This window comes from Protopterus annectens, chromosome 12.part0, assembly GCF_019279795.1.
Source record: "Protopterus annectens isolate FY-2018-M chromosome 12.part0, PAN1.0, whole genome shotgun sequence".
Taxonomy (NCBI): domain Eukaryota; kingdom Metazoa; phylum Chordata; order Ceratodontiformes; family Protopteridae; genus Protopterus; species Protopterus annectens.
The window spans coordinates 674,471,796-674,498,716 of record NC_056746.1 but is presented as its reverse complement, the minus strand read 5'-3'; the positions used below and the strand labels follow the sequence as shown (position 1 = coordinate 674,498,716).

The window sequence follows — 26,921 nt, the reverse complement described above, 5'->3', positions numbered from 1 at the left end:
ATTAATTCACATTCTCTTATTCTGCCAATGTCTTAAGTTAACAGTACTAAAATTTTAAATGTGTCCCTAATTATTGCTGAATTTGTCCCCATTTCTGTTGAGATTTGTTCCTGATTCATTGAGAGCTATGTCTGTTGGCTGGGTAGTATTTCAGCCCCACAGTCTACACAAATAAGTTAGCATACATTAAAGTATGCCAATCCAAGTTGTGCCACATAAATCACAAAGCCAAAAAATATTGTCAAAATTATATGCTTCATCATTGCCAACAACATTGTAAAAATACTTGTAATCTCACCACTATGCAATTCCTCTCATCTCAACTATCGACACAAAGCCAAAAGATTATCAAAAAGGATCAGGTTGATCACTGCCAGGTGCCAACCTTATTTTAAAATAATACACTTACTCATTATTCCACTCCTTGCAATATGCCCATAACTCTACAGAATGTCCTCAATTTTATTTCAAGTAGTACATCTTTTCACTTTTATTTGAACACTGCAATGTCTATAATCCTGTGACCTCACAATGTTTAAAAATGTGATTTCACTAAGCTCCATCCTCTGGATCTCAACATTTTCCCAGGCACATTTTCTTCTTTTTCTAAGGAAGGTATTTATTTATTTATTTTTTAGAACAAAGAACATTACTTTAAAAATAAAAAAATAAAATAAAATAAATAAACAGGGAAAAAGCCGGAAGAACATTGAGCACTGCACCCTAGGCGATTGCCTAGTTTGCCTATGCAAAAGGCCAGCCATGCAGCTGAGGAGTGCGATTTCCTTTTATCTTCTTCTGGCTTTTACCAGTTAGGGGTCACCACAGTGGATCATCTGTCCACTCATGATTGGCAGTGGAGTTTTACGGTGTTGAGTTGCCAGCCCGGTGCCCAACCTTCCACAGAAGGCACACACACACTCACACCTAGGGCCAATTTAGAGTGTCCAATCCACCTACTGCATGTCTTTGGGAGAAAACCAGAGCACCCAGAGGAAACCCACATGACCACAGGGAGGACATGCAGACTCTGCACAGAAGGCACCCCAGCCAAGAATTGAACCAGAGAACCTCTTGCTGTGAGGTAGTAATGCTAACTGCTGCACCACCATGGCCGCCCATTGCGATTCCCTTTTATAATGGCCCATTATCCAGCTCAACAGTTACATTTCACTTGCACTGATTATAAAACTATCCTTAAATCATCTTCCATATTCATCAGGCACCCTTAAGTGGCATTTTTGTGTGTTTATCAGGCTGGAATAAAAGAAAACAATAAAATAATAGCTTTCCACAGTCAAAGATCACAAGCTTTAGTATGTTGACAGTATGAGTCTGATGCCATACAGGAAGCTGTGTTCTTAAAGCATGTCGAGATTATTTTTTAAGGAGGTTAACAGATGACTTGGAATTAAAAGAAAGTATATTCCCAAATTTTGGAAAACATTTTGTAAAGTATATGTTGTATTTTTTTTTCTTATTGATATTTATTTTTAGTACGAGGTTCCCTGAGCTATTATTAGCTCTTTGATTGGTGTAGTGAACCTTATATAAATGAACTCTTGTTTATTTATAAGTGTTCTAAGAAGCAGCTATGAATGTAAAGTCAGAGCTAATCTAATTCCTAACAGTCTGACAAACACGTCTGAGGCAAAGCTTTCCAAGCAGGTGTTGGCTAAATATTTTGCTACATGCATTTCCAGTTCCAATTATATTTCTTGTTACTTGCTGATATAATTTGAAAGAAATTCCATAGCTCTTAATCTCACCTCCTGAATCAGTGACAAATCATGAAATAATTGGGACAATTCTAGGTACAATTACATTTTTTGTTACAAATCCAATTTAGTAAGCTACATTCATTATAAAATCAGAACAGCTTGCTTCATCACTCTTTTATTAGACTTTATACATAAAAATTGGTATTCCATATTAGCGAGGTACTGCACACAGTAGTAAAGGTTTTGGGGAACGTGTTACTCCCAGACGTGGTTCAAGATCAAGTTCCTTTGCAGTAATACCAGGTGGAGGACAGAACGTAAATTTCTGCAGAAAGGCTACAAACAACAGAAAAAGCTCCATTTTGGCCAGGCTTTCTCCGATACATGCTCTTCGTCCTATAAAATATGTAAGACATGTCAACAATCCAAAATTGACATACCTTATCAATAGTTTCTTTTTGTGAGTAAAATTGCAGCTTATTTACATAAGGTGCTCTAGGCATTTAGATATTGTTACATGAAAGTACATTTTATTGCTTTTAAATTGATTTTGTATTGTACTGTATTTTTCATGTGTAAGCCATCACTGAAGCTTATTATGAATGATGCACAAGGCACTGTGGAGGTGACATGGCTGAAAGTAAAGATATAATCTAGAAAAAAAAAAACACTTCATCTGATGTGGATGCAACTGCAGCTCATATTTTTAATTGCAGTTCTACATGTTCCATATTTTTCCAAATTAAGTACTTGTGGTTAAGTTCCAATTTTAGGTGAAAAGGAGCAATATGAAACACTAGGAATTTAAAACAAAGCTACAGAATTCCTGCCATTTGCTCATAGCATATGAGATATACTCTGTGATTATCGGCTCAAATTTTCTAGACACAGGTTTCAGTTTCTCTTGTAGCATGTATCTTAGGTGGGATCAACCATGGCTAACTCTCTTTTGAAAGCCATGACTGGTCACTACAGTATATTGCAGCATAGTGTCATATTAACGTATTTGTTTCTTGAATAACTTCATTTTGCTTTCTTTACTAACTGTTTTATATTCACAATGCCATGGAATTGACTTTAAAGATGACCTTAAAGCTTTAAGGCAATTGAAAAAATTGATTAGAGACAAATACTCTGAAGCAAATGCTGTCTTACTGAAACGTCTGTAAATTACATAACCTGTTTCTGTCTGGGAACATTTTCAGTCATTTCTGTTCATGTATGTTTGTTAATAGAGAGGCCCATGAATAGTGTAGCTGTCTGGGACAAGTGGTTCCTTCCCCTACTCCCACCCACCCTGTGTCTGAAGTTTATACTCATTTTAATAATCACAAAATCATGTAAAGTGGCATTGCCATGTTTAAATACTTATGCAATCAATCAAAAATACTACATTTCCTGTATTTGCTGTAACTGTACATCAAATATATAATAGGATCATAGGAAGTTACTAGGCTATTTGCCCTGTGGTCCTTATAAGCCTAGCCAAGAGTTTAGCCCATGTTTAGACAAGTCAACACCCAAAGTCCCTGTTCAGCAGGGACACAGGTGGAATTCCAGGGGTGTATTTTCTGTTTCCCATCCAGTTATCCAGGTTGCTCTTAAAAAGGGATAATGAAGTACTCTGCTTGACATTGAGAGGGAGTCTATTCCACAGATGGGGGAGTCTCTGGAACACAAATTTGTCCCACCAACAAGTCCTATTGATGTTACAGACCAAGTTGTGGTCACCTGTGTGGATTACTCAAGTGAAGCTTGACTTGCGGATATGCAGCAGTCCTAGCAAGGAAGGGTAGAGTGAATCTCCTGCTACTTTCCACACTGCCATGACTCAGATTTGAACCGGGGTTGCTGCGGCCACAACACAGAGTACTAAACATTATATGATTATGGCAAGCTATCTGGAGAGGAGTGTTTTAAAGGATATTTGATAATATGAACATTTGGCATACTTAAAGATATTAATATCTAATTATTCATATCCATGTATTACCAGCTGTAAATGAACTCATTGATATACAATTTTACTAATAATTCATGCTTTACTAAACCTTCCATGTCTTAAGAGTGATTAAATGATATTAGAAAAGTAAGAGTTTAGAAGGCAGGATGATTATTAGTAGAGATTTGAATGTGGTTCTCAGCCCACAAGTAGACTGCATGGAAGAAAATAATTTTATAGTAAAAAGAGAAGTGTGTAGAACTGAGCTGAGAAAATCTGGATACAATGGATATATGACAAGAACTAACACCAGAAGTAAGTGGTTTTACATTTTCAAGGAATAAGACTAAACAGGCAAGTAGAATAGACTTTTGATAGACTAGGCTGCAATGGGAAAGATAGCAGGAGTGTATTTTGGAGAAAGGAGTGTGTCTGATCATGGTATAGTTAGTATGAACTGGGTGGGAGGTGCTAATTACACAAGATGATGGATGTAGAATTCTGACCAGTGGTAGAAACCAGAACACGCAGGATACAACGGATAGTGAAAGAGGTCCTAGATAAGAACAAATCAAAAGAGAGGGAAATATAATCAGTGAATGAGATGTAATGAAAGCAGTTTGAGAGGATGTTTGATTGGAAATAAAGGGGAGATGAGAAGAAAAAAGGAAGAATGATTAGAATAGGGCAATCACTGGAGAAACTACAATGTACAATAGACAGGATCTGACAGAAGGACGGATAGAGTAGTTGGGATATTAAACTCAAATTCAAACTGAAACCCTGGGAAAAGACACAATTTAAAGCAAAGATGGAAAGAAGTGGGGACTGTGTGGTGAATTAATGGTGACACAGGGGCTAAATTACTCATATGTAGGATTAAAGACCAAGTAGAAAAACTTAGATGGAGAGATGCAGTCAAAGAAAGATCAGATCATAAAAAGTAATGCTGGGATACGGAAATCTGTCAAAGAGTATTATGCAGACTTGTATACCAGTAAGACTATGATGTAGGAGAGAATTAGTGTCTGAATTAGAAAACATTCAATAAGGGGGAGTGGGAAGGATTGAAAAAAATGGATAAGAAAAGGGTGAGTTAACAGAGGCTATAACACATTTTAGAAACTGAAAGGCAGTGGACTGGATGGCTTCATTATAGAGGTTTTATAAGAGAGCAGGACTACAGGTGAGTGATACTTTGGTAAAAATATTTAATGAAATGTTGGAAGTAAGGAGGATAACATAAATGATGAAAGATGTAATTGTCATGACATCATATAAGCAGAATGGCATTGTGTAATATGGATGTTAAACTCTTCACAATAATTTTAACAGTGAGATAAAAAAAAACTGTTACCAGGAGCAATAAGAGAAGAATGCACAGGCTTTGTAAAATGGAAGGTGTCAACAGTTCTTGATGAGTATTATTAGACTTTTTGGGCTGGGTGGAAAATAATTTTGACAGACATGCAAAAAGCTTTTTAATGTGTGCACTAGAAATTTATGCATTAAGTAATGGAGTATGTAGTGAGGAATGGGAGATGAACTCAGGGAACATTTGCCTTGTACAGGACCCCAGCCCCCGATGAAATTATTTATAAATGTGGGGGTTGACAGACAAAAATAGAGCTGGAGAGGTGTATCTGGAAAGGCTGCTTCCTTTCACCAGAAACAATCTCAATGACATTGAATTTTTGGTGCAATGACAAAGAAATATGTGGGAAACACAAAGGCAAAGGCAATAAAAGTACTAGCTTCTTATTTGCAGATGACAGTATTCTAAGACTGGAGAATGCAGAAAATAACTCCAACAAATAGGCAATAAAGAGGGTGGGGCAGTGGAACTGAAGAAACACTGACATGAGAAAATGATTTCAGCTTCACAGTTTTCCAAGAACTAGAACAGATCAGGAGCAGAAACAGGGAAAAACGTGGGGGACATAGGCAAGATGTTGGATAATTGGGTGGGAAAAGTTTATACACTGGGAAAAGGGTTAGTCTGGTAGCATGCATGATTTTACTTCATGCAATGTATATGGTGAGGCATAATCAAATAAAACCCCAAGAGAAATGGATAAAGGAAATTCAGCAGGCATCAGACAGGTTTATGTGAGGGAGGCCAAATACCAAAGGATAGATTACAAACAGATAAAGGATAGGGAGTAAAGATTTCAAAATGTAAACAACAGAAATAAATCTAGCTCAGAGATTAAGGCGGCAAGAACAGAAATTATGAGAATTGATTTGGTGGGAAGAATGATATTAAGGGAAATATACAAGTGTGTACCAAGAAATCACAAAGGGACATATAGTAAACAGTTTTCTTAGGGAATAATGCAAAAGGTACAGTATATTGATGGAAAGACAACTAAATACATTTCTTTGGGGGAGAGGGGAATCCATAGGAAACTGAAAGGAAATTAGGTGAATGAGAGAAGAGAGGCATTACTTTAGTGAAGTACTTGAAAGGAGAGATAATTGGATATTGGACCTGCTTTGCAGATATTGAAGAGATCTGTGGAATAAAACAAGTGGATTGGTTGTTTGACATGAGAACTTTTTGTGAAAGGCCATGGAGAAGATCCAAGCAGGGCTGGAAAGGGAGGATGCAAGTTGAAATGCAAAGGGAAGTATAAAGGGATAAGTCAAATGGCACTGGAAAATATTAAGAGGTTAGGAAAAGAGACAGAATGGTAGGATATGGACAATATAAAAGTGTTTAGGAGAAAGAACCATGGATATGACAATAGGAAGGTTGAGGAAATCATGGATAAAAGAATCTAGGGAGTGAAGGGAAGACTATTTCTGGGAAGAAGCGTTGGACATGATGATACCAAACAGCAATGCTAAAGAGCTATGTCTGACTAAGTTTGCAGTTGACTGCAAGCTAAGAGCAGCCATTGAATTCACAAATGACTTAGCCATCTGGGAAGAAGATTTGTTTCAAATTAATCTTTTGTTATAAAATCATGGACCGAAACTAAATGCCAAAAAATGCATTGTTGTACCCTTTGGGAAGTCATCTACCCCAGGGAACTACCACATGGACTATATACCCCTAAGAGTTGATGTAGTTGTTTGGGATTTGGTAACTTATATGAACAGTGACCTAACTTTTACCAAAATGTGTCCACTGTTGTAAGAAAGTCTTATACACAAAAGGACTGAGAGATGTCATTGCCCCCCCTCAACTCAGCCCTCCTTAGTCCGATCATTGAATTTAATGCCCCCTTTGGTGTATATTTGTCTAGACACATGCAACAACTGGAACACACAGATACCTTACTAAAAGGATACAAGGCCTAAACAACATGTCTTACATGGACTGACTCAAAGCCCTGTCACTATACTCGGTATCCTACAAACTGCTAAGAGGTGAACTGTTTCTGGCACACAAGGCATCCTCTGGCCCAGTACTGATGGATTTTCTGCACATCAACAAGTCAAATGGCATCAGAAATACTCAGTCTCGAAATCTAAACCTCTTCTGCAACATCAACAGAATGGTTTGGAGGGACAGGCATATCCCACAGAGGATACCGTTGTTCTGGAACAGACTCTCCATCCACATAAAACAAAGTTCATCCCTATCAATATTCAAGTGCAACTTGGCTCTATGAATAGGAAACAGAAAGTTTACCCCAGTATTGCTGCTGTACTATTAATGGACATAGGCAGCTTCTAAATGCTTTATCCCATGCATGTGTTCCCTCAAATTTTCTATGGTATGATTCTAGTTATGAGGGGTTATATATAATTATCGACCATGGGATGGCCAAGGCCAAGCTTTAACCAAATGAGATAAGTTAATCAAGCACAAAAAGGGAAATTGGTAGGCTTAAAATGGCCCACAAGGGCAGCTGGCCTAGTATTTACCTATGAACCAATGAAGCTATGATATTCCTGAATAGGGTTGGTGCAGCTGGAGATGTTTATGCCAGATTAGTGCACAGATGATGTAGAATTCCAGTAAGGGTACAAACATTAGATATGTGATAAAGATATGAGGAAATTAAACAGCTATGCGAAGCAGGTACTAGAGTCTGGAGTAAGATAATTAAGAGGGAGATTCCAGATTCATGGTAGTTTTGTCTGTCTGGAGTTTTGACCACAAGTAAAAAAATACCCTAATGTGAAAGTGAAGAAAACTTGGAATTACAGCTAGTGGTTAGGGAGGTTAAGGAGAATTGTGGACATGTGGAAAAAAGGAAACACAGTGGAAAACACAAATGAGAGATGAAAGCATGGATGAAAAGGTGTGGCTAGAAAATAGGGGACAGTCGGATAGCTGTCATAATAACTGTAGGAAGAGTTGTGGAGCACATCATAATATGACACAGAGGAAGTGGAAAATAAGGAAAGGAAAATGTTAGTGATCATACATAAAGAGAATTGTTAAGGAATAAGATATAGATGAGGGAAACAAGGGAAGATAAAATAAAAATAATATAATGTAAATAGATGGGAAGGAGAGTTTGAAAAGTGAAAAGTAATGCTGTGAAAAGGAGGGGCAATTTGGAAAGGGTGTTTTAGAAGTAAAAAGATAGGGTAATGAGGAAGACTGTCTTTTATTAAATGGTCTAATAGAAGATGTTATTAATTTGATTAAGATTTCTGAGTCCTGTTTATGAAAACTATGATGAAATAATGTGAGAATTTCAAAATGTGCTAAAAATTTGGAAAATAATTTAAAATAATAAAGATTAAAACCCCTTTATCTCTTCTTTTGTAAATGTCCAAATGTCTGTCTGTCTCTCTCTCTCTCTTGGCTTCATCCTTACACATTTCCCTAATCCTAGTTAAAGCAGTATCAAAGAAATGTGGAATCCTTAATGCAAATCCAAGTAGTAATAACAAGAATGGTCTTCTATTAACTAGAATGAGTGACTGCAGTAGGACAAATACATTTATACCACTGGAAGCCTGTCTTGCTTTAGTAATTCCTGGCGTAATGGGAGTAACTAAGACATAATTAAAACAAGAGGACTTTTTTCTTGCACACTATGTTGGGCAAAGGTTGTAAAACCAGAGGACTTTTTTCCCACACACTATGCTGGCAAGGGCTGTGCCCATTAGAGCCAGGCAGTGAGAAGAAGAATCACTGGTGGATTCATGGGGAACACTTTATGAGCTCGAAATACTGAAATCTCGAAATTCAGTATTTCAAGTTCATAAAGTGGAAGGATCGGAACATCCCAACCACAGAAGCACGAATTTCAAAATCTCGAATGCGGGAGATTTTGAATTAGTGGTTCTGGTGTTGCGATGTGTTCGTGGATTCAGGTAAGTGTTTATGTTTAAGGGTGTTGGGTGGGGGCTGTAGTGTGTGTTAGTGTGTGTTGTTACTGTGATGTGTGTGTGCGAGAGGAATGTAGTTTGTGTGGTGGTGTTTTGTGTGTGTGTGTGTGTGTGTGTGTGTGTGTGTGTGTGTGTGTGTGTGTGTGTGTGTGTGTGTGTATGTAGTGCAACCTTGGTGTTAGAATATTTAAGTAGGGGTGATGGTGGTGATGGTGCTGGTGGTGGGGGGGCAGGGGGGCTTTCCCCCCTGCATATAATAAGGGTAGGTGTTTGTGCTTGTTTAATTGTGTGTGTGTGTTGTTATGGTGTTTGCAAGTGTTAGGTGTTTGAATTTCGTGGTTTTGCAGTTTCGGGATTTAGGGCTTCATGATTGTGTAGTTTTGGGTATTTGGATTTTCGACTTTATAGGCTCGAGATTCTGCAATTCGATATTTCAGAAGTTTGAGCTTATAAAGTGAATCCGATTCATTATATTATTCTAAAAAGTGTAGAGTTTGCTCACCATTTGCATACTAAGCTACCCTGCTCAGGATCCAGACTAGTATGTTGATGTCTTCTGGATAATAAGTTAAAATAAGATGTAGACTACTTTACCTCCCACCTCTAACTTCACTTAAAGCACCTGCCAGTATTTTCAGATAATTCTAATACATGTAAAGTGTCAAAAGGCTTTACTGATTCAGGCCATTAGTTTGCAGGAAATCTCAATGTGGCAACATAACAGCATGTCTTTTATTGAAGCACTATTAATTAAACAGTGTTTTCTGCTGTAGTCAAGTTATGTTTCGGTGACAAAAGCCCTTTAGAAAGTTTGAACTACAAAAATATCGAACCAAGTACATTAAACATTTTCAGCCTTAAAACTCAACAAATCAAAAAAGGAATACATCTTCATCTTTTTTACTGTTAACCCTACAACTAACTCTGGCCATACATCATCAGAATAGTGTTGTAGGAAGATTTTTTTCTAAGGTTATGCATTGGAGTAGGAGTTAAGGGCAGGGCCAGGGTTAGGGCTAGCACATACTACTAAGGTCATAAGGTGGGCAGTTGGGGACTTACTATAAAAAGATAGTAACCCACAAAATAAGGGATTTTGTTGAAGCCTATATCTTACATATCAGTAGCCAACATGGTTTTAGAAAAGGGCATAACACAACTAATGTTGTCCTTCTCCTAATAAATTCCACCTTGCAAGCAATGAGTGATTGTGAACTTACTGGTATTGCCTAAACAGAGATTTTGATTAAGTTTGTCACACAAAACTCTGAACCTGCCCCTACATTTTAACTGTCTAGAAAATAAGCTTTTCAAATAGCTTTTCTCCAGGAATTTTCTCAGCACATCCCAATCAACTGAGGTTCAGACAGAAATCTGTATTTTGTCCTCCTCTATTTATACTGACAGTAAACAACCTCAGCTTTGATACTGTTAGTATACAACAAATACTATTCACAGTTATCATAGACATCTGTACTCATTCATCCCTTGTATCCTAAGCAAACTAGCACTCACATTACCAAACTAAGTTAAGAACTCTGTAAATTTGGTCTCTAGGTCAATATAAGCAATAGCAAGTTTATGTTTTCTCCCATGCACAAAAGCTGTGTCATGAATACAGAGAGCTGTAGCATAAAATAGACAGAATAGTGTCAGTTCCAGTATACACGTCTATAGATATTTGACATCATTGCTCGCTGTCTTCCTTTTATTTTGGTGTTTATTCAAATGTATTCAGAGTACAATATATTGGTAAAATAATTTATAAATTATTCACAAGCTTTATTTTAAATGTACAAGAAACTGTTTACTTTATTAGAATATAGAGCACAAAGAAAGGGAAAACTGCTTACTATTGCAAGGAATCTGGATAAAGCTTGGCATGATGGGGGTACAAATATCCAAAAACAGGGACACATTTAAGTATTGCTAGAATAAGACAGTTTGAATTAGCATGCATTTTCTGAAGGATTTGGAGTCTGAAGCTCAAATGTATGTTTTTATTTAGTGACTTCAATCATTACATCATCCCAGTGATTTGCCAGAAAACCACAACTTTTATGAGGAACAGGCCAAAAATATAAGTCAAAAATCTTGACATTCTGCAAAAATCTGGACAGTTAAGAGGTATGATATATGCAAGCACAAACTTGTTAACATGAAAGCATCCATAAAAATGTAGTAGTAATTGCACAGCTACAAACATATGCATATTTAAAACTGACTGAGCTGCATGTTAAAAAGTAAAATGTTTTTGAATCATTGGAGTATTTTAATTATATTTCCAATATGGTGTTCTAATTTTATATATATATATATATATATATATATATATATATATATATATATATATATATATATATATATATATATATATATATATATATATATATATATATATATATATATATAAAACATATTTCATACTGATTTATCAAATAGAAAACATGAATAAAATCTTGGAAAGAGGGAAATTCATTTTGTTTCAGTTCCTGGTAAAGATTTTCATTGCTACACCTATTAAACATCATGAAAGAGGCAATTGAAATGTATTTGCAATGCTAGATGTGCCAATTAAAAAAAAAACAAAAAAAACAATAGACGTTTGGACATTTCATAATTATCATTCGTTACCTGAAACTGGCTCACTTCTAGCTATCACACAAAGCCAAGTCAAAAAGTTATATCAAAAGCTACAGCTGCTGCATCAATGGGTCCTGAAAATATCCCTGGATGCATCTTAAATAGCCTGAAGCATGATTTAGCCACACCTTTGACAACACTGTTCAATCTCAGCCTTTATGCAGGTTTTGTACCAAGTGAATGGAGACTGGCTACAGCCATTCCCTGCACAAAGCAGGACCTTCCTCAGACACAGGCAATTACAGACCTATAATTCTGACCATCCTCATATGCAAAGTCATGGAAAGACTTCCCATAGAACTAAACAATCAGGAAATAGAGAACATCCTGACACTGGGCCATCTCAGTTTGGATTCAACAAGGGCAGGTCATGCTTACAAAACCTGGTGGATTTTTTTGAAAAGGCCACTAAAGCAATGGGTGAAGGCAAAATAGTAAACACCACAACCTTGACCTGGACAAAGGTTTTGACACAATTACTGACTCAGGTGTAGTAGAAAAGTTAAATAAACTGTGAATAAACCTTGTGTATCCCACTGGATTGCCAACTAGGTCACTGATAGGCTACAGGAAATCAAAACAGGAGAAGTTGCCTCAACTAAAGCTGTGCCAGGATCTCTCTTGTTTGGCATCTTCTTTTCTGAAGTAAAAGCCATTGCCAACAGACTCTGTCTAAGTTTACAGATGACTCCAAGCTAGGAGCAGTCAATAAATCACCAAATAACTTAACCATCCTGCAGGAAGTTTTGTCCTAAATAAATAAATAACTGGTGTCAATAATCATGGAATGAAACTGAATGCCAAAAAATCCATTACTGTATGCCATATTAACAGTACTCCCCTAAGACTTAACCTAGTTGTTCAGGATTTGGGAAATTATGTGGGCAGTGACCTGGTTTTTGACTAACGTGTCCATTTTTGTAAGAAAGTCCTTCTATTTTATACAGCTTATAAATAAAGGGGTTGTGTCTAGCTCTATTGATGTCATTGTCCCTTTTACTCAGTTGTCATTAGGCCAGTCATTGAATGGAATGCCACCATTGGCATGTATCCGTCCAGGCACATGCAACAACTGGAACATCCATACAGATACCTTACTAAAAGGATACAAGGCCTAAACAACATATCCCACATGGACTGATTCAAATCTCTGGCAATATACTCTGTATCCTACAGATGGCTAAGAGATGACCTGTGCCTGGCATGCAAGGTATATTCTGACCAAATACCAATGGATTTACTGCACATCAGCAAGTCAAATGGCATCATAAATACTTGACTTAGGGATCTAATCCTCTTTTGCAATGTCAACAGAATGGTTTGGAGTGAAACGTATATCTCACAGATGATGCCACTGCTTTGGAACAGAGTTCCCAGCCACATGAAACAAAGTTCATCCCTGTCCATATTCAAGCACACCTTGGACCTGTGGATGGAAAACAGAAAATGTACTCCAGGACTGCCCCTGTGCCAATAATGGACTGCTCCTAAATGCTTTATCCTCTGCATAAGTCTCCTCAAGTTATCTAATGTCTGATCCCATTTATTCTCATTAATGATAATATATCTTTATAGCACATAGGACAGTTAGGGCCATTCTCTAGCCAAATGTGATAGGTTGATTTAAGCAAGAAAAAAGTGAAAATGGCTAGCTTTAAAATGTCCCACAAGGACAGCTACTCTAGTGCTTTCATGAATTTATGAACCTATCAAGCTAAAGAACTTGTACAAAACTGTGGATGTTTACCAGAACTTAATAAATATTTTACAAGGAAACAACAAGCAATCCCACTATGCCTTCAAATAACTTTCATATCTGCAGCATTTATTTTTATTATGCTTTTATAAAAATGATTGATTTTATAAAGAAAAAACACCAAACACTTGTAGTGTGTGATCGTGCAGCCAAAGACCAGTAAATCAAACAAGAAATCCAAAAGACTCACGTAGTGTCTTGTATAAATAATGGATAGCCAAGTAAAAATTTAAACTCGGTTTCCAAAGATACAAATTTGAAGTTTAATAGACATAAACTAAAAGTATAAAATGGTCAAGCACTTTTGGCCCTAAAAATCAGTAGCACTTCATCAGAAACATATTCTATACATTTGAACCAGTTTAAATAGCTTGTTAAACAAATCACATGATGTAAAATATCCAGTGGTAGTCAAACAAATTAATTCAATACGTATTAATACTATCTACACAGTGTCAAAATTATTTTAAATATTTTTAAATATATTTACACAATTTTTAAATAAACATTGTTATTTATATATTTATTTACACATTATTTTAACAAAACACCCCCTTGATGGTATTTTCTACTCATATATCTATATACATATATATTCTTCTTATGCTGTGAAGATAGTATTGATACATGTTGAATTAATTTGTTTGACTACCATTGGATATTTTATGTCATATGATTTGTTTAACAAGCTATTTAAACCAGTTCAAAAGTCTAGAATATTGTTCTGATGAAGTCTTACTTATTTTTAGGGACAAAAATGCTTAACCATTTTTTACTTCCAGTTTACATCTATTAAACTTTAAATTTGTATGTTTGGAAACTGAGTTTGAATTTTTACTTGGATACTTGTTATTTATGCAAGACACATCAGCCTTTTGGTTTTCTTGTTTGGTTTTACTGGTCTGTGGCTGCACAGTCACATTTTATTTTCATAGCATGGCAGTGTCTTTGGGAAGAATGAATAGTTGTTGTTCATTGGGTGAATTCCTAAATTTGTTAAAATGGATGACTATCACAATACCAAGAGACGTTCTCAAAACATGAACTGTAATCAAGAATTTTTTTTTCTTCACAAGGAGATTTAACTCATTTAATTGGTTTACTAAGCCAACAAATAATCACTTATTGAAAAATAAGTTTACCCCCCCCAGGCATGCTTCTCAAGTGGAACGTTCCATTTCCTTTACACTTCTTGGTATAAAAACAGCTGTAGACAGCAACACTGTCTCCTTTGCCAGCATTTCTAACAGAAAACTTCCTGTTGGTGAAAGGCACATAAGATCATCACGTCCACTGGATTTCAGCAACTGGCTGCACAAAGAAATTACATTAACAACTTTTGATCAGAGGACTTGCAATGGCACTTTCAACTTGATGTTATCTTCCTTTGAAAAGAAATTAAACAGGGTGCATAGCCTTCAAATAGATAATTTTTGCTTGCTCAAATGTTTAAAAACTAAAAGTGTGCATAAGGGTTTACACATGTATAAGTTTCCCGATGGTCTTTCACAAGGCAGCACTGAATAAGGTGAACTTACTGCTGTGTTTTATTGTCATGATCTTGAGATGTTACAGTTTCCTGTTAAATGGAACACTGTCAAATTAACGGCCTGTTTAATGAGTTAAATACATTAAACACTGGTATTAAGAATGACATACTTTTTTAACACACTGACTATAGATGTGACATTAATTTTCAAAAGGTTGACCAACAGGTAAATCTGAACCTAAAGAGAAAACAGAAAAAACATAATAGACACTACATGGAATACACACAAAATAAAGCCTATCCACTACCTAAAGACAGTTAACCTACATAATAAACTCAGAACCTTGGCAATGGGAGCCAAGGGCAAATTGATGTAGAACCTGTTCCTACTAACCATATACTGAAACATCTATTGGATTTGGACAAGTTTTTGATTAACTCTGATGAATTTGAAAACAATTTCCCTCCCCAAGAAGATCAGACAGAAATACCAGCAACATTCTAGTTTCAAACCACCACTATGCTAATGAAGGGGCTTTTTTACCCATCCCCCAATCCCACCAGGTGGTTGAAACAAACCCTGGGACAGGGGAAGAAGGAGAAACAATTAGTAACAAATTCTCAACCCCTTTTTTTTGGAGACATAGACAGTTATATTTTAGTAACAAATGATGGGATTGTTTCAACATTTCAAGGATTTAACATCTACAATTATACTGATTTACAAATTTCTACCACCCATTTTAGACTTTTGAACAAAGGGTTCAAATTTGTACCCAGTTCTCAGATGAATTTGCCACATGTAATCGTAGAACTTAAACTGTTTACAAGGAAATTAAATTTCCACTTAAATACACATGGTATTGTAAAAGTAGAATCAAATACCAAGCCTGTTCATTGTAATTTAAAAAAAGTACACAAAATCCTCCCATCAACCCATTGCTTGCAACTTTTGAAAAAGCTTTAGAGAAAGATTTGTGCACTCTTCAACATAAGCATTTACACCCATGTTACATCCTCACTAAAGAGAAATAAGCTTAACCAACTTAGAAATTATACATCTATTAGGGTTATGAAAGCCAATAAGGGTGGGGGGGTTGTTACTGTTAACAAAACTGACAACACTAATCAGATTTTGAAGCATTTACACCCATCTTACATCCTCACTAAAGAGAAATAAGCTTAACCAACTTAGAACTGATGCATCTATTAAGATTATGAATGCCGATAAGGGTGGGGGAATTGTTACTGTTAACAAAACTGACAACACTAACCAGATTTTTAATTTATTTCACAATACCAACAATTATGAAACTGCAAATCAGATTAGTTTGGTTTATAATAAAATAGACTATTTTTGGAAGACTCACTATCTCAAGGATTAATTTCTTTTGACACTTTTCATTTTTTAATGATACTTTATTGAAGGAATAAGTGTCATTTTTAAGTATACTTATTCCTACTATATTTGGCATCCCCAAGGTTCACAAAGATATTGTGTCAAACACCTTATTGGTTAATAGTAGGTGCACAGAATTCTAAAACCTACCCTCTGGCACTTTTTGTGGCTCGCACCCTTAAAGGAGCTATTTGTTCTCTGGATCACATTTTGAAAGATTTATGGGAATTTTTAACTAAAATTAAACAACAATATTTTAATGGCATATGTGTTTTTTTCAATAATCGATGTAGTAGACCTATTTACATATATTCCTTATCAGTGGACCTATTTATATATATATTCCTTATCAGACACACTTGAAATTATTCAATTCAATGATAGTTGAGCTTACCAAACTTAATAACTGATTGATCAACTTCATTATTGATGTTATGGATTTGATTTTGACATATAATTTTATTTATTTTGAAGGCGAATATTTTTGCCAGATGAAAGGTGCAACAATGGGAGCAAGTTGTGTCCCCACCTATGCTAATCTAGTTATGTACAGTTGGGAAAGGGAACACATTTTCAAATCTGATTGCCACCATCACTGACATTTGTCTTTACATTTTTTTGGATGACATTTTTATTCTTTGGAAGGATTTTAACCCCAATCTTGATGAATTACTGTTATATATTAACCAAACTGGTTCATTTTTAACTTTTACTCAAAAACATTCTAAAGAGAGTATGGACTATTTAGACATGACTATTTACAAAGACATTAAGAAAATGAGTTTTTTTCCAATACATACAGAAAAAACACATTTTCAAACAGTTAACTCATTTTTTTTTAGCTTTCACCTAATCTTTTTCTAATAAAAATATTTTCAAGTGACAATTGATTAGAATTGTGAGAATGTTTCTGATTACAATGTTTTCTCCAAAAGGTGAAAACAATTTTAAGATATTTTTAAACAGAAATTGCTCCTAAGACTTTTTAACAAAAATTTGGAATTAAATGATTAATAATTGGTGTAAGAAATATACACCATTGATAGGTGGGGACAAAGTGGTCATAAACCAAGAGCTGTTAACTGAACAAGGGGACAACAATGTGTTCTCTGATGCACTGGTTGTCACATACAATTCTTCCTCAAAAATTATGAAAGATATTGTTAGGAATAACTGGAATATTCTGAAAGTGAATGGGGACATTTTTAACATTTTAGGGAATACACCTAGATTTGTTTTTTTAAGACAGGCAGGAATTATAAACATTTATTAGAACACCCTCATAGCTGTCAACTGTCCAGATTTTTGCAGATTGTCCAGATTTCTTATTCATATTTTTGGTCCATTTCTTGGCAAATTACAGGCAAATCATTGAGGACTGAAGTTTGAAAATATATTTATTTATTTATTTATTTTACATTTGTTGACCGGGCTAGTCTAGCTGGACTCATGTCCATTTTCAGTAGAGACCCAGGGAGAAAAGCTCCACTACAGTTAAAGTCACAGTACATAGTTACAGGTAGAAAAACAAGCTTATAACATAACAGCATAGTACTAATATAGTTTACAATTATATACCAGCTATGATTCAAAAAGACTACGATAGAGACATGTTTATACAAAAGAGAGCTTGCTCAGCAAGTTTAAGCTTTGTGCCAGATTAAACTAGGTAGGGTCATGTTTATACAGACAGAGAGCTTGATAAGCAAGAGTAAACTCTGTGGCAGTTTAAGGAAAGACAGTGTTAGTAGTAATTTTAGTAGGCTGAAAATCACATATTCACAGAGGTTAATAGGAGATAAGATGACAGTGTTAGAAAAACTAGACATAAAAATGGAGGAGAGTTTATAGAGAGAAAATAATGGTAGATATTTGATTTTCAGACTTCATATCCTTCTGAAATTCATGCTAATGGAAAACGTGTTATTCTCTCAATCTTCTAAGTTTGTAAGAGAATTATATTTGAAATGTGTCACTGTTTTTGGGTCTCTGTCCCCCATTATTTATGGATTTGTCTAGATTTCTTGCTCTAAGATATTGAGAAGTATGCCCAAAATCCATCCTGCAGTTACCCATATTAAGGGCACTAAAAATGTGGTAGTTGTGGACAATTTCCACACATTCCAGATAAAGAATGTATACACTTAGATAGTTATTCTTACAACATTCTCTTAGCATATAGCAGCTGTGTTCCCAAAAAAGTGGTTTATATATCACTGTGTGAAGGATATTCCAGTTATTACATTTATAAAACTAAAATACATTTTAGGAAAATAATTTTAGAGCATTGTATGCTATTTTAAAACAAAACACTAACAATGCCTTATTCAAACATACACAGGAATGTATTATTTGAAAATTTAAGTTTGGCATATTGGAAGTGGTCCCACACAATGAATGGAGTGGTGCTTGGGAAACTAGAATCAAGCACAGAGGATTGATTTTGCAGCTTACATTGATTGCATCTAATAATCAGGGCTTAAGTGAACATGTTTTCATTGTCCCTATATTCAAATCTAGACCAAACAGATTATGATGAATGTTTTAATATATTTAGACAATTTTTAAACAAACATTGTTATTTATATATTTATTTACACATTCTTTTAACAAAATAACACCTTGATGGTATTTTCTACATATATTTTTACATATATATTTCTCTTACTCTGTGGAGATAGTATTGATACACATTGAAGTAATTTGTTTGACTACCATTGGATATTTTACATCACAAGATTTGTCTAGCAAGCTATTTAAACTGGTTCAAATGTATAGAAGATTGTTCTGATGAAGTCATACTGATTTTTAGGGATAAAAGCACTTAATCATTTTTTTTACTCTTAATTTGTGTCTATTAGACTTTAAATGTGCATGTTTGGAAAATTAGTTTGAATTTTTACTTAGATATCCATTATTTATACAAGACACTACATGACCCTTTTGGTTTTCTTGTTTGATTTTATAAGGAACAAGAATGGTGAAAATAGTGTAACAGGAAATTTCAAAATGATTTGTTTCTGATTATGATTCATTTTTGGGAAACAAAAGATATTTATAATGTTCCAGTGTGAGTCAGGAATAACTGATTTTAATAAAATGTTATAAAGTGTTAACGGAAGTGATTTAATGATGCCTTTATTATTTAATATTAGTTTCAAGTGGTAATTTAGAATAATTATTTTTCTGTGATAGTGGAACTGCATGTAATATATGGAATCATAATTCCTAAAATGTTGAATGCCGACCAGTCAGTACACATTCTAGATGCATGACTTTGACTTTGGTAAAGAATTACACCAAAAATGTGAGACCTGCCAATTTCTATTACTTCACTTGCATTTGACTAGCATATATAAAATCTTATGTAAAGCTGATAAAAAAAGTAAAAAAAAATTTCAAATGTTTATGTGAATACAAATGTGAAGATCTTAATATAGTTTTAATATATACTGATTCTTGGGAAAATAAATAGAATATCAACAATGGCTTGCTATTATATATATCATTTTATTATACTCTTAAATGTATATAGATTTTAGAATTTTAAATTTGGTAGCATGAGGTAAAGATAATAGTGTATTTTTTGAAACAGCTTCTTATGAAGGATCTAAGCAGTAAGCTATGACTTTAAACAAAGAGGTTAGACTGTAGGCTTCAATATTTCAAAACATAAATGATTGCCACTTCAGTCATCATCTTAAGTGTTTCTAAAGCGATTCTGGATTTATTATAAACAATTTTAAAATTTTGTTAATAAGATTTATGTAATGCTTTAGGCATGGAGAAATGGTCTGTTAAATATATAATGACTTTAGTAACAAAACTGTTTTAGTAAGTAACTCTTTTTCTTCAAAATCAAAGTATATATTTCAATTTATGGATAATTGTTTAAAATTTGCAATATGTTAATAATTAGATTTAATTGTGGAATTCTGATGTGATTTAATAAGTCCTATATATTTTTATTGTTGGCAATCCCACTTATAGTAATATTTTATTTACCATATCAGACTTTGTTTTTTGATTGATTAATAAAAAAGAATATTTGGCTTTAATATTAAACTAGAAAATTCACTCAGGTCTAACAGTGAGTTATTAATATGCTGAATGTGACCATTTATTTTGGCGTATTGTAATCATCTGCAAATAATAATAATGATAGTGATAGTTTAATTTCTTAATGTCATATATCAAATATTTAATCTTACAATTTAGTCTGATTTGATTTGTGAATGGTTCTACTGCAGAAATCTAATGCAAAGAAAATAATGGGCACTCCTGCTTGTTGTCCTTAGTAAGAATAATTTTCCTTGAAGAATATGAACCACCTTTATTATATATTTTGGAATTAAGATATAAATATTTGAATACATCTCTTTAAATGAGTGAAAATGTTATTTTCTGGTACTTTAAATATATATGACCCATTAGAAGAACCATCCCCATCATCAGCTGTCACCTTCTTCTCATTTCCTACACAGGATTAGGGTGTTGCATCAACTGTCACCACCTTTCTCAATTCATTGAAACTTTATTATGTTAGTTGACAGTTAAGAATGATTGTTGAAGTCTTTTCTCACACAAGACCATCCATATTTTGGCTTGAAATCCTCATTTCCTTTTAATTCTTTCTTTCTCTCCCAAATGTTCTTCATCACATCAGGTTCTGCTTTCCTGCACATGACTGAACCACTATAATATTCTCCTTGATCTTCTCTGTAGTGGGGGTAGTTTAGCTTTTGCTCTGATTGCCTAATTTCTTCAGCTCTCCCGCCATGTGCATCCTACCACCCATGTCAGCACTTCATCTTTATTACCTCAAAATGTCCCATCTGCTTTACCTTTACTGCCCAGGTTTCTGTGACATGCATAAATACTTGTCACCCCATTGTTTTGTATACTTACTTTTCAGCTTCTACTATTCTGTGGTAGATAGCTGCAGCATCTCAGTTGCTAGCTTTGGTCGTCTCAAAATACATGAAACTATTAAGCTTTTCTACTATTTTCCCTTATGTCTCAATTTACAGCTTTTCCTGATTTCTTTATATTTCATCTTGACCTTACATTTTATTAAATGAGAAGGAATACAACGAGGAAAATGTATGTATTTATTATTTATTACTTATATTACATTTAAAACATAAAGCACTATGCTCAGAAATTAATTAGGAGGGAATGCAAGAAGAAAAAACTAATACTTTATTATACAGATATTATATTTAAAGAGTAAAGTGTTATGCCCAGAAATGTGGTGTGCAATACTTTTAAATGATTAGAGTATAAAAATATAATTAGCAGAAATGAAAATATTTGGGTGCCTAAACAATAATAAGTAGTATACAATAACATCTCTTAATGTTTATTTCTTACTATATTTATTGAATTTAAATGATGTGACCGATTTTAATGTTTTGGCTGCAGTTGAGATCTTTGGCTTTTTTATAACTGATTTATATTTTTTGTCTAAAATACACATCCCTTGCTATAACAGTTGCTCTTTCTTGTTATCTAAATAATATTTAAAACCATTTTGGAAATTTAGCCTCCATTCCCATGATCCAGTTTATATTAACAAGTGAACATATTGTATTTTGAAATTCTAAAATATTCAATAAAAGCATGCCATTATTATCCTTAAAAGTATACACAATTTTGGCATAACAGTCCTTATTTCCAAATTATAGCAATACCTCCTCTCTTCATTTGAAGAAATTGAAAGGTAAAATGTTATACCAAACTATTTAATTTATGTATATTGGCTGGGGTTCTTGTAAGAAAACCATGTCAGGTTTGTTAATTATATTTATGTTTTATTTTTTTTATAATTTATCTCTTTTCAGATCACATTTCAAATAATTGTCTCTTAAAGATAAGAATGTCAAAGAACCAGTTGGACTGTAAATCTTAGACAATTATTTTAAAAGATATAAAACATTCCAAAGGATGAGAGTTGTATATTATTAACACTGGACTTATAAGTAATGGAACATGGAATAAATGAATGAAAGCATATGAGGCACAAATCCTGTCATAACTAAATGAGAAATATTCAATCTAGTATACAAAAAATAGATACAATGCTACACTTATCTAGCAATCAAAGATTCCTTAGCCTTGTTAAGATCAAATTCTTAACTAAACTAAAGTCATACTGCCTAAACATACATTCTAGCAGTATTAAACAAAATACCAGTGCAGCACTTAGATTAAGGACTTGTCTCATTGAAGATAAATAGTAATTATGATAAAAGTTATAGAAGTGGTATTCTAGGTCTTTGTCTTCTACCAAATTGATAAAAAGTAGAAACAAGGATGAGACAAAGAAAATGTATAAAAAAGTTATCTTTTCCATCCTTCTCCCTTTCCGTTTCCATCCTCTCTCTATCCCTCTATATAACAGAACATATGATGGATTATAAATATTTAGTGAGTTAACATTATATTTTTGGAATGTTTCATTTGTTTATTTCATTTAATGTATTTATTTTTCATAGCTATTTAGAATTACACACTATGCAATCCTCTGTGTGTTGCACTCTTTTGTTTTGCAAGTGATTCACTGTTTCTCATTTAAATTTTACTTACTTTCATCTCCTTCAACATCCTCACATTCACTTTTGATAGTTAATAACTCATCACCTCTTCCGGTCTTCCCTGATTCCCCCACCACCACTCTCATTTTCTTTTGCTTTATATTTCTCCCTACCATATGTAGAACTCTCCTCTCCATCTCCCTTTGTGGCACTTGGTTATTATCTTCTTTTTTCTGACAATTACACTGCTTCAAGGGGTGTGTGATGCATTTTATGTTCTGGGATATATTATTGTACTGGAGCACACTGATATATTAACAGTGCACTAACTGTTTGGGGGAAGAGGTTATTACAGTACTGAGGCATACAGCAATATCAAATTGTATGCTCATAAAATGGCTACAGTGTACCAGGTAGTCAGGTATGGTGCATACATCAGATAGCACACAACATGGTGCATGCTGTGTACCCATATGCTAATAGTACATTAACTGTACTGGGAGGTATAACTGTACTTCATACACAGTAGGGCACAGATGTGTATCCACGTGTTAATAAAATACTAACTATTCTGGGAAGTATATTACTCTGCTGGGCACACAGCAGGATACAGATAGGTATCCACATTTTAATGGTGTGCTGTCTGTTCTAGGGGGTATATTACTGTGATGGGTCACACTACATGTTGCAATGGTGCATCTGCATTTTGATAGTGTACTAGCCTGCATCAGTAGTGTAGTATAGAGGGATAGAGCCTTGACTGTGGTGCAGGCAACCAAAGTTCAACTAGTATCATGGATACTTGATGGCACAAGTAGGGAATATGGATACGCAAGTCCTGTGGATGTGCTGAATATGTGTACTAGAAGGCAGTCACTTCTATAGATATGAATGTTTGGGGATATGAATACTGACCCAGTTTAAACCACATCAACATAGTTTGGAAGAATTACTGCCCTTGGGACAGGGGTAGGGATGTATCAGTTGCCATGTCTCATGGCAAGCAAAACCCCAGACGACAACACTGGCATGCAAGTTAGGACAGAGCTGCCACTAAACAACTAAGCATCTCTCAAGTGGCTATGGTAGCTCTCTCATCCCACTGCTGACAGTCTCAGACTGTGGCTCTTGGGTCCCTACCTGCAGGTACATACTAGTGCATAGCAGTCACCAATTCCAGAAGGACTGGGGTGTAGGTTAGTGTTCCAGGAAGGGAATATGGAGTGGAATAGGAATTCATAAGAAGTACTGCACCACTAGAGAAGATTAGTCCAGATTGAGTAAAAAAGCATACTAATAGTGCACTAACTTAACTGCTATGGGGTATATTACCGAACTGGGTTGCATTGCATAGTGCAGCTGTGCACTCGCATGTTAACAGTGCAGTAACTGTTCAGAGTATGTAGCTGTTATTTGCAGTCAAAAGATGTGGTCCCACACATGCTTATAGTGCTCACAGGAGTTGTGAGGTTTGTTGTTCTGGTATTCAGGATGAGCAGAACACTAGCACTGTTACCCGTTAAAAATTAGTGATAAATAGGTGGTTTCATTGTCAGAATAATTACAGACTTGATGTAAAGATGGACCCTAACATGGTCCTGGGTAGATATATGAGCACATAGCTGGACTTTACAGTATTTATGAACAACTTGTGGGCAATGCAAATGAGTGCACAGCTTGGAATCAGCCTTTTGCTGACTAGTCATGCATACTGACATGTCCTAACATATGGATACACAGATATTCGATGTAGTATACATAGCAAACCATTATACAATGTGACCAAATGGTCAGCTGGACACCACTATGAGCCCGGCTAGTTACATGCATCAGTGATTAACATTTGGATGCATATCTGCACCTTGCACTAGACCCTGGAAAGTGGCACACATTATGGATGGATGCACAGCAGGGCACCAATGTGGTCATGGCTGGACATGACTGACATTGCCTAACATATGGGTGTAGCATATAATGTAAGAGGGACAGTAGTATGCAGTATGGACATGTAAACAGCTGGGTCCCAATGCAGTCTTAGTGTCTATTTCAACTGTGATAGTCTAATATATAACTATATATATATGCATTCTGCAGTATTTATGCAATGGTGGAATGCAGTGCAGAAGGTTACACAGCTGGGTCCCAGTGTAGTCCTCATGGCTATGTAAACTTGAATGGCTTTCTATGGGGATGTGTAGTCAGTGTAGTATATACAAAACAGAGGTATACACTTTTGACCATTAGGGACAGAGTACTAGTAGGCAGAAATATACTACATTATTAGAAAGCTTCAGAATAGCACTGCAGCCATTTCCCATTCATATTTAGTAGCATTAATTTGCATTTTGTATGGACTTTATACTTAATTTCTTTTATCAAAGGACAATAAAGCTCTGCCATGATAAAATAAAGCTCCTATTAAGTCATACTAATGTCTGCACAGCATACCCTTACATTTATATAGCTGCTGTGCTTCAACAACTGCTAGAGAGCTATATAGGCGGAATGACAGAAGTGTGTGTGTGTGTGTGTGTGTGTGTGTGTGTGTGTGTGTGTGTGTGTGTGTGTGTGTGTGTGTGTGTGTGTGTGTGTGTGTGTGTGTGTGTGTGTGTGTCCGTGTGTGTCAGTGTATCTGTGTGTGTTTGTGCTAGCATTTGTTGGACAGACCTAAAGCACTATCTCAATACATTTGAGATAACTTGTGGTTTTACAGGAGCACACTGGACTGTCTTTTGTTAGTACACCTTTATATCTGCAATGTAACACAATTTCTATGGGAATCTTAGTGCACAATATACCTGTCACTGAATTGTGTTAGTGGTATTATATAGCATGTTTAGTTCATTCTGTTTATTGCCTCATAGCAGTATGCAGTGCCCTGAATTTGAAGGAAACAATACTCCAAAAATAGATTTGATTGCTCCCCCCTCTCTGTGAGTGCATTCCTTCATGGCATCTCATAGACACAGACACTCCAGAAATGTAGCTAATCTCTTGGCTGATCTTATTATACCTCAGTTTGGTTTCAAAAACTTGTACAACACTTGCATGAATTTGTATTGTCTGTTACTGCCTCTGATACTGCAGCATTAATCTGTCTTATTTTCAGCTGTAACTAATCTCACCTTCACATTCTGACTCTTAGCCAGAATTATGGGTCTGTATTAGAATCTCGAAGAATGACAATATCGAATATGATATTGTCGACACGAGTTTACCGAAAGCGCACAACATTGAACGTTTAAACGGAAATCTCCCTAAGGGTAGATTTCCATTTACTTCAATGATGTGCAATCTCACAGTTGGTGTATTTAAGTAGTGGGGGGTGGGGCACAGCCCCCCACATGGGGGGTGCATGGGGGCTTGCCCCCCCTGTGTAAATGCTTTTTTTTTTTTGTATTAATAATTTTTTTTATTAGGGATCGATGGTTTAATACTTCGATGCATAAAGTTTGATCTTTATGCATTCAAAATATTAAACCTTTGAGGTTATAATATAGACCCCAGAATTATATCACACTTTTTATCATGCTACCTGTATAGTTTTCCAGCAATTGTTGAAGTAAAGCATCTGTACAAATGCAAGGGATGTACAATACTAGTCTGTATATAAGTACTCAAGGTATCATAATTTTATCCACTTGCTGCAGTGAGCATTGAATATTTTATGCAATGAGGTGCATAAACTGTGGCAAGAAATTTTGAGCATAGGTAGCAGAAAGAAGAAGCAATATTACATTTATTATAATGCTGAGTTAACCATTTATATGTAGTAATGCTTGCTGCTTTAATGCTTTATAAAAAGGAATGAATTCATCTTTAATAAAGTATTGCTGTCTACTGCTGTATTGAAATAATAATTTCATAGTTTCTCTTGTTTTAAGATTAATTGATTAACTGTCTACCACATGCCTTCACTTAATATATCTCACCAACTAAAAATCCTCACTTTATTATATCTCACTACGCTAAACTTTGATAGTAATAGACTAATTTACCTGCATGGTTATATAGCCATTCAAAATACTCAGCACACTCTTCTCCACTCATATCTCTATCTAATATTCCATTACCTCTTAACACTTGTACTTATGCCTTTCTCTTTTAGGTCTTTCCTATTTAAACATCGATTCCATA

General features: G+C 34.9%; 1 protein-coding gene across 1 annotated transcript in view; it reads right to left on the bottom strand.

Moving 5' to 3' along the window:
• Positions 1-1,248: 1,248 nt before the first annotated feature.
• LOC122816778 (cytochrome P450 2K1-like) overlaps positions 1,249-26,921 on the bottom strand; it is a 525,982-nt gene continuing 500,309 nt past the window's right edge. The window contains exon 9 of the mRNA XM_044089796.1: positions 1,249-2,117. Within this exon, the coding sequence (XP_043945731.1) occupies positions 1,933-2,117 (185 nt within the window). The 3' untranslated portion in view covers positions 1,249-1,932. The remainder of the gene's footprint in view (positions 2,118-26,921) is intronic.